We start from the raw sequence: 8,610 nt of genomic DNA on the forward strand, positions 1-8,610 counted from the left end.
AAGAGCGGTACATTGGACAGCGCACGCGCCCCGAGTCGTCCGTGTGGCCGCCCGTGCACACGGGGCCTGCAGAAATGCTTACCTGCCAGCGCTTCAAGCTGCGGAACTTCACGGCGCGTTCTGAAAGCCGGGGGAGGAGCGCACCCGGGGGAGGCTACGGGGCGCAGTGGCCGAGGAAACGGCCCTGGCGTTGGAAGCCCTCGGAAGGCTGCGTGCCTACGTCCTAGAAACCCAGCCGAGAATGGGCCCATGCACTGGGGAGGGACAGGTCCCAGCCTGGGGCCAGTCCTGCTGGGGTCACATGGGAGACGAGCATCCAATCGGACCGGTCTCCCTGCTACGAGGGAAGCCCTAGGACGTGAGAGCGGCCGAGCCCAGGTCCCCAGTGCTGAGCCCATCAGTGTCAGCAGCAGCGAGCTGAGCCGACAGTGCAGTGGAAGACGCTCGCTGGACCGGGGGACCCGGGCTTCCTGGAGGCCGTCCTCTGAAGCGACACTGCCAGTTATTAAAATGCCACTGGGTGACACGAGATGCCCTGGCATTTCTGCGGATAAGTCACAAAAACGTTCTCAGAGAAACGGCACTCCGGCTGACTCCTGGAAGGCTTACGGGCACAGGGCAGGTGGCTGAGGAGGGTCGTGTGCAAGCTCCCCAGGCTCACCGTCCAGAGAGTGGCCGAGACGAGAACGAGGCGCGGCCAAGAGCCGCCCGTGCAGGTTTCACCAGGCCAAAGACGGATCCGGCACCGTCGGCGTCGTCTTCACCTGCTTCCCCAGTGTGAGCTGCCAGCCCCCCTGCTGCCAGCCCCCCCGGGTCCTGAGCTCGGGGTGCAGGCTGCGTGTGTATGAGTCGGTCCCCCACTTCAGCCACCTCTCCACCTCCCACACAGCTTGGGCAAACTCTGGCCCGGCCACTTACTGGGCGTGGGACCTCAGGAGTGAAAACTGTGGGTACATAGGTCACCCCCCTCAGAGACAGGGGCAAATACAATGTCCTGCAGGGCTACCGCGGGGTCAGAGGTGCTCCTCTCAGGCCATGGGGCCAGTGCTGGCTGGACGCATGAGTTCAAACCGCTGGCCGCTCTACTGAGGGATGTCACCGCCACCCCAAGTTGGGTCTGGGCCTGCAGAGAATGCTGTGCAGACTACTCTGTGAGGACAGGGAACGCTAACGAGGGAGAAATATCCCCACCCAGCCTTCCAGGCACGTGTGCACACACGAGTGACATGCACACACACACGAGTGACATGCACACGCACACGACACCAGGACACGCAGACACTGTATCTGGAGTGCACCAAGTCACGCTATAAATACGTGAGGCAGGTCAGGTAGGTAACTTGGCCTGGAGCCAGGCTGTTTGGCTGATGCGGACATGCACAAAACATACACGGAGATTCACGTGTGTGTGAACCGATGGTATCGGATAAGAAAACAGTGCTCCGACAGGCTGAGACCGAGAAGCCCCTAAACGCAAAAGAAAGCTAAGAACTTAGGGGCAAAAAAGATCCCTGATCACGTTTCTAAAACCCTCACTGTTTTAACAAAGCTGTTACTCCTCGCTGAGGGTGACAATCTGTGGTCTTTCAGGGGTCCCCTTCAGGGAGTGTCAGGCCTCAGCATGCGGGTGCACCAGAGTGGAGTCCACTCGGCCGGTTAGCGGGTGTGTGCGGGCGGTCAGCACCCGTCACGGTTATGAAGGAGGCGAGTGTCCCCGCCTCGCCCTCCCGTCCACGTCGCCTCAGGGGCACCTAGTGCGGCCCCTCTGCTCCCTCTGCCAGCAGCCGTCTCCCAGGGCTGCAGGGAACCAGGTCAGGAAGCCGCGCCCCTCCCCTTCCTGCTGGCGACCCTGCAGCCAGACAAGATGCGGCAGAGAAGCAGTGACAGGGCCTCAAGCCAGAAGGGAAGTGTTTTCATTCTGCTTAAAAGGGGGTCAGAGCCTAACGCATGTCCCCCACGGGGAGAGGAGCCTGCCGTGTGGTCAGAGCCACGGGCCCGCGGCCACCCCCCCACATCTACTCTGTGACTGACCCGAGCGTTCCGCACGGGTCTCAGAAGTCAGCTTCTTCGTCTCTGCTTCAGGGACACGGGGCGTCTCCCTTCATGGTCATCCAGGAAGCTGGCCACCCGCTCACTTACCAAGACCCTCCACTACAGACGGCTCTTCTCGCCGCCCGTCAGGTGGCACTTCCTTCCCCCCGGAGCAGGAGGGAGGGCACGAGAAGTATTTAGCCTTTAAAGTGTATCAGGCGTTCAAACAATGGGCCACGCCATGCCGTGCCGAGACTTAACCCGGCAGTGACTGGTGCCGCCGAGCCCTCTGAGCGCGACTCCATCGGGCAGGGGTGCGCCGAGCCCGGCACCGCCCGAGCGCGTGCTGCAGGTGGGCAGAGGGCCACCCTGCTGGGTCCCAGCAGTGCAGGTGCGGTGTGACTGCAGCGTGGCTATGGTGGGAACACCTGCCAGGGGCTGGCGACGGGGCCGAGACATGGAAGTGCCAGGGTCTAGGTGGCACCCGTGATGGCTCAGGGCGGTCAGCCACCACCCCTAGAACACAGCACTACAAAGAGCAGTCGCCATGTGTTAGACCTGTCACTCTCCAGGAAAGACAGACCCTCTGGGGACTTCAGGGCCAAGGAGACACACATCCCCTCGGAACCACCCTCAACCCCGTAACAAATCTATCTTCTTTCGGGTGAATCTGTAAGGAACTCTCTGAAGGCAGTATGTCTCAAGGAAGGAGCACACACAAAACGGAAGAGCTGGCTAAGCTCTGGGGCGCAGACTCGAGCGGTGGCTCCTGGGAGTACTCGCCCCCCCCCCACGCCTCCCAGAGTCGCTCCCGTCAGCGGGGCAGAAGCCCGCCTGAGCTGAGCGCTCAGGGCCCAGCCGAGCGGAGGCGCTGAGTGGGGGGCCGAGGGGAGGCCACCTCTCCTCCCCGCCCTCCTCCAGGCTCCCCGCCACCAGCACAGTCCAGAGCCAGGAATGTGACAGGCTGGCTGGACGCTGTGGGTCTTTTCGCTTCGTGAAAGTCTTCTGTGACAATTCGCGTCAATAAGGGTACTCTCAGCGCTACCCGCAGCACCCTGGAAGCCGCTAGTGTTGCTTCATGCACACTCCCACTTCCTGCTCGTGGACAGTCACGGCGTGAGGCGGCATGACCACCTCGTGACACGCGCAGCAGGACTCAGTGTTGGGGGAGGGGCACGTGTGGGCTCAGAGGAGCCTAACCACCACCTAGAAAGCCAGCGCTTACCTGGTCCCTCGAAGGGCAAGAGCTTGGATGGGACAGGGTCCTCGGCGCCCAGCGGTATCAGGTAGAGATCCTTGACACGCCTGCTGTTGTTAGCGACAACGCCGAAGCGGCCGCGGCTGCTGAAATAGGAGTAGAGAGAGATATAGGCCACCTCCTCCTCCTCGGTCGCGGGATGAAAGCGGATCAGACACAGCTCCTGCAGGGGACAGAGGACGAACAGCGTTGACCTGGGCCACTCCGAAAAAGCATCTACCTTCAGGTGCACCTAAGCCTCCGAAGCAGCCTGGACGGGGAGCAGCGTGCAGCCGACTTGCTCCCCACTGTCCTGCTGTCCAGCTAGAAGAGTGGGGTGCAGGGGAGGCGGGCTCGAGCAGCGGCTGCAGGACGCAAACCCTGTTTCCACGGGACCTCGTAAAAATTTCTATTCGCAGGCCCAGTGCTCTCGAAATAGCACCCGCTGCATGGAGGTCCTGCGCCCACGAGCTGACACGCACGCAGTGCCACGTAGGGCAGCATCTGCTGCAGAGTAAGCTGTCACTGGTGTGCCGACCGCAGTCACGATCCACTGGCTGAGTGACCTACGAAGGGCGTCTGTGCCTCTAAATGAGAGGACTAAACTGGACGAGAGGGTCCACACCCTTCTGTGACCCTGATAAATACTGCGGCCCCCCACTCGAGCGCTGTCTGCCCGCCTCCCAGCCCCACCCTCCACACAGAGAGGACAGGAGACAGTGCGAATTCTCACTAGCAGTGAGCTGCACGTAACAAGTCGGCAGCGAAACTTCGCCACTGTGTTAAGCACACGCTCATGTCGTCGTCCAGCTACAAACTTAACGTTCACCTGGAAACGGCTAAGCAGTTGTTGGCTGACATCTCAGGTGTCAACCTGCCAAGCAGGGAGGTGAAAGCTGACTCTGAGCAGACACCTGTGGACGCAGACACTGGACGGAAAGCAGGTACCTTAGACACAGAAGACTTGAGTTTGCCAACATAGTCCCACACTGTCCTCGGCGCAATCCTTCCGCCAACGTGGATCGTGTCTGGCAGGTCCTGGACAAAACGCACTTTGCATCAGTGACCGGTTGAACCAGCCTTCAGAAACTGACACAGTCACTTCCAGGCGCCAAACTACCCACGATTCAAGAAAACCACAGTTCCACAGAAAAAGGTAACAACTGCACCGAACTCTACTTGGTTACCTAACATTCAGGATCAGGAGTTACTAAACTCAAGATGGCACGGTGACAGCCTTCTGTCACACAGGATGTCTGGCAAATGCGTGTCACCCTTTGCAAGCACGTACGTACGGGGCTGATTCTGTGGCCCCCAGACATGACCGGCTCCCCGCTCAGGGCCTGAGTGCCAGTGCTGCTTCCACGATCACGAAAACGAAAAGCGCGTCACGTCGCCCCGCACCTAGGCAAGTCGGGATCGCGCCCGGCCGGACATGGGGAAGGGGAACCCCAGCCTACCCCCCGCAAGTCGGGATGCCCATCTCCTGCCGAAGGCCGGCCCGCTAGCCAGACTGCTCGGCCAGCACGTTGTCACCGCCAGCCCCATCGACCCCCAGCTCGCCTCCGAGGAGCCGCGCACCCACGCGGCTGGGACCATCCCAGTCTGGACGCTGGCACAGGTTCAGAGCTACAGTGACACACGTGCGTGCGCACACACACACCCCCGGTTCTAACCTCGCTGAGGTAATCGAAACATCCGGAGACAGGATAGGCCTTGGTGACAAACTTCGCTACACTCTGCATGTTGATAAAGCCTTTCCAAATGGCACTCAGCCGAGACAGAAAGAGGGCCGTGTCTCCTTCCGGAGGGGACCGTGACTCTGCGACGCTGCAAGACAAAGCGAGAAGTCACGCGCTCTGCACAGAGATCCCAAAGCGTGAAGATATCACGTGTTTACAACAGTAAACTGAGACCCTGCGTTTCGGTAGCTGCCTGTTACAAGTTAACTACCACAATCACGCCGCCATCGACACGTTCTGCTCAAAGAGAAATACGCCGAACGGGCAACAAAACCAGACGGCTGTGAACTCGCGTTTCCGTTTCCTGACCTAGGCTCATGAATGGTGCCCGGCACCCCAACCCTGGCCCCGGGCGCTTCGCACGCGCTAGGGCGTCCTGGTAGAGTGTCGGAGTACAGCCGGCCACCACACAGCCGCCCCTCCTGCTCGTCTACATGAGCTGTGTTGGACAACGCGTGGACACCGCACCTGATGCTCGGTGATGGCGGGACCGACAGGAGGTATCTGGGCTCGGGGGACGAGGACGGCTTAGCGAGTATGGACTTGGGCACCAGCACGGAGGCCACGGCGGGCTTCGGGACGTCTTGTCGTGGCTCCGCCAGGGGAGTCGTCTCCGGGTGGGCTGCTGCGGGGGTCATGACTGTGCTCGCCCCGCTCTGTGCAGTCCTGGGGTCTCGGCCAGACATGGTGACTGTGGTGAGCACCCCGCCCCCACAGGAGGCCAGGCCTGAGGGCCCTTCCAGGGTGGAGGGCTCGGGGTGGCTGTCTCCTGGGGGGCCCGGGGGGCACTTCCTCTCCAAGGGTGCTTCGGAGGCGCCCCCCGGGTCCGGCTCAGAGGCGTTTTCGGGCACAGTTTCTGGCACCACCTCATCAGGTGAGCTGACAGCTGGCTCAGAGGGCGGGCTGTCGTGCTTGGGTTTCGACTCCTCCTTCTTAGAAGCCGCCAGCTTCTGTCTTTTCGGAGCTGGTTCGTCTTCCGACGACGGCACCTGACCTGGAGGATGTGAGGGAGGCCTCCGTGAGGGAGCTGATGTGGACGCACAGCCTGTCCACAGGCGAGAATAAACAGCAACTCGAGTGCAGAGCTGACTCCGGACCCCAGAGACCGAGCCGGCCCCCCCGAGCCGGCCCTCCAGAGTGTGGCGTGGGGCCAACAGCCGTGGGAGGAGGGCCGGCGACTCGCTCCTAAGGCGGCGCCCCGGCCTCGCTCACCTGTGCAGATCTTACAGTTCAGGTCGAAGAGGTGCGCGCGGTGCTGGCTGGTCGTGTCCTTCAGCATGCTGCTGAAGACGTCCAGCAGGGGCGCGGCGCTGCTCTCGGGCACGGCGCGGACCGACTCCTGCTCCTGAAAGGCAGCGGATACGCACCGACTGGGCCACCTCTTCCCACCAAGGGCACGCGTGCAGACACCCCGCGACGCGCCCCCCGCAGGAGGACCGCTAAGGCCAAGTGCAGGACAGCACGGCCGCATGCACCTGGCCCGAGAATTCACCCACCCCCGCCGACAGCGGACCCCAAGGGCTTACATCCGAGTCCGACACTGGTGGAGAATCTTCCATGTCGGGAACGGCTTCCTGCCTGACGGCTGTCTTCCTGCTTTCGTTAAGAAACTTAGCCCTGGGCTCCATCACCTAAGGGGAAGAGGACCAACAGCCTCATGCCTCTGCCACGGGTACCCCGCCAATAGCCCAGGCCCCCCGCTGGAGCCGCCGTGGCCACAGGCGCCGGACTCACAGGTCTCGTGGGCCGCTCCTTCCACACGGACAGCTCCTTAGACACGAGTTCTTCTGGCTTCATCCTCACGAGTTTTGCCAGAGAGATTTCTTCACGCAAAACACGATGGAAAAGTCCCTGTGAACAAGCAGCTTTGCTCAGGGGTTCAAAGCATCTGAGTGACTGTATCTAAGGCCCTAAGGAGGGTCTGGACAGAACAGGGCAGTGGGCAAGTCCCTGCCCAGAGGCTGGGGGACGGCAGGACGGAGACCGAAGCCTCGGATGGGGGCAGCAGGGGCCTCGTGACACCCAGTCCCCAGCAGCCCACGGGAGTCCCCCTGGGCCGCCCCATGGAGCAGGGGTGTCCAGACAGCACTGCACCCACTATAAAAAGGCCTCCAGAGAGAACACGAATCGGCTCCGGGGGCCGTGTCAGCAACAGCGGCAGGAAGAGACCTCCTTCGCCGGGGGTGCACACGGCGACGTGCACAGTCAGAGCCCCCCGGGACCGTGCCCATCCATGGGGCTCATCGGAAGCAGGGTGGCATGGGCCCCGGCACTCAACAGGTGAGCGGCCAAGCCATCTGGAGGCTGCAGGAACAGCACGGCCCACGCGCGGCTGCTGTGAGTGGCGCCCCACAGCCAGGTGTGACGGCACGTGTCTGGACAGCGAGCGCTGCGGGGGTCATGACCGCCCTGAGGAAGCCTGGAGGGCCAGACTCGCCCTGCTGCTGGGAATGGCACTGAGGCAGAAAGGGCCATCTGGAGCTGCCCCAAGGTGGGGAGCCCCACATACTGACTGGGGTAAAGAACTTGAACTTTGTTCCAGAGCTGATGACTGGACGAGAACGTGATGGCACGGCCATGTTTAGAAGAAATGGGTCTGGAATAAGGGTGGACTTCAGGGAGCCAGTGAGACCCCCAGGCCTCCAGTTAAGGCAGGGAAGGGTGGGCGAACACGCGTCTACCAGCGGCCTAGGGCAAGTGCGAGAGGGGACAAAGGAACCTTTCCGCTTCCACGGAAGGATAAGAGTGGTTCAGAATGCTGTTTCCCTTAGCAATATAACACTCGCAGAAGACAGCGGCGAACAGACGGCACACACCTGGTTCTTGGGGTCCTTGAGGTTGAACATGAGGCTGCGATACTTGCTCTTGTACCGGTTGTCGGTGACACGGAACAGGTTGAACAGCTCCTTCTCGATGCGGAGGGCCACCCTCCCCACCTCACTCTCCGTCATGATCAAATCATCGCTGTCACTGACTCTGGAGGGATGAAGGATGCGTGTGAAGCACGGCACCCGCACGCTCAGCCCGCGCGGCGGGACGCCAGGCAGGCCACTCACCTCTTCCACAGGATCTCCTTCAGCGAGCGCCGGATATTTTGCCGGATCTGAGAATTTGGCTGTGACGGGGCAGGGCTCGAGGGCCCCAGGCGACCCGGGGCTGGGGAGGCCAAGGGCACAGAAGTCGCCATGGGTTTCCTGGCAGCTCCCACGGCAGCGGAGCCAGGCAGCGTTCTGGAGGCGGACGCTGCGGTGCCAGGCACCAGCCTGGCTTGCTTGGCAGTGGACGCTGCACCCGACGGGGTGGTCGAGAGCCACGGCCTCCTGGGCATGGTGCCCTTGAAGCCCGGGGGCACCTTCCTGATGGCCGCCTTGGCTCCCGCCACGTTCACAAAAGGAGACTTCTTTGGAAGGAGGCTTCGGGGTGAAGGCTGCTTGCCACCCAGCAGGGAGCCTGGAGGGACCACTTTCTTGGGCGCCGCAGCCGCTGCCAGGTTGTCCTCTGTGTGCCTGTTGTCCTTGACGGCTGTAAAGGAAACGCACATGCTGAACGACGCAGGACGAGGCCGTGTCCTCACCCAGCAGCAGCCTGGGAGACAGCGGT

The 8,610-nt window shown here is 62.0% G+C and overlaps 2 protein-coding genes across 2 annotated transcripts in view; both read right to left on the reverse strand.

The window, feature by feature from the left end:
* LOC107196388 (death-inducer obliterator 1-like) overlaps positions 1-5,238 on the reverse strand; it is a 12,995-nt gene extending 7,757 nt beyond the window's left edge. The window contains exons 1-4 of the mRNA XM_025039873.1: positions 5,231-5,238; positions 4,945-5,098; positions 3,257-3,452; positions 12-120 (exon numbers count right to left, since the gene is read on the reverse strand). Coding sequence (XP_024895641.1) covers positions 12-120; positions 3,257-3,452; positions 4,945-5,098; positions 5,231-5,238 — 467 coding nt within the window. The remainder of the gene's footprint in view (positions 1-11; positions 121-3,256; positions 3,453-4,944; positions 5,099-5,230) is intronic.
* The window catches only part of LOC102888034 (death-inducer obliterator 1), a 37,020-nt gene continuing 33,366 nt past the window's right edge, over positions 4,957-8,610 (reverse strand). The window contains exons 9-16 of the mRNA XM_025039668.1: positions 8,067-8,532; positions 7,827-7,986; positions 6,745-6,861; positions 6,537-6,641; positions 6,223-6,355; positions 5,859-6,004; positions 5,479-5,793; positions 4,957-5,098 (exon numbers count right to left, since the gene is read on the reverse strand). Coding sequence (XP_024895436.1) covers positions 5,539-5,793; positions 5,859-6,004; positions 6,223-6,355; positions 6,537-6,641; positions 6,745-6,861; positions 7,827-7,986; positions 8,067-8,532 — 1,382 coding nt within the window. The 3' untranslated portion in view covers positions 4,957-5,098; positions 5,479-5,538. The remainder of the gene's footprint in view (positions 5,099-5,478; positions 5,794-5,858; positions 6,005-6,222; positions 6,356-6,536; positions 6,642-6,744; positions 6,862-7,826; positions 7,987-8,066; positions 8,533-8,610) is intronic.

The sequence above is a fragment of the Pteropus alecto genome, unplaced genomic scaffold (assembly GCF_000325575.1).
Source record: "Pteropus alecto unplaced genomic scaffold, ASM32557v1 scaffold45, whole genome shotgun sequence".
NCBI lineage: Eukaryota > Metazoa > Chordata > Mammalia > Chiroptera > Pteropodidae > Pteropus > Pteropus alecto.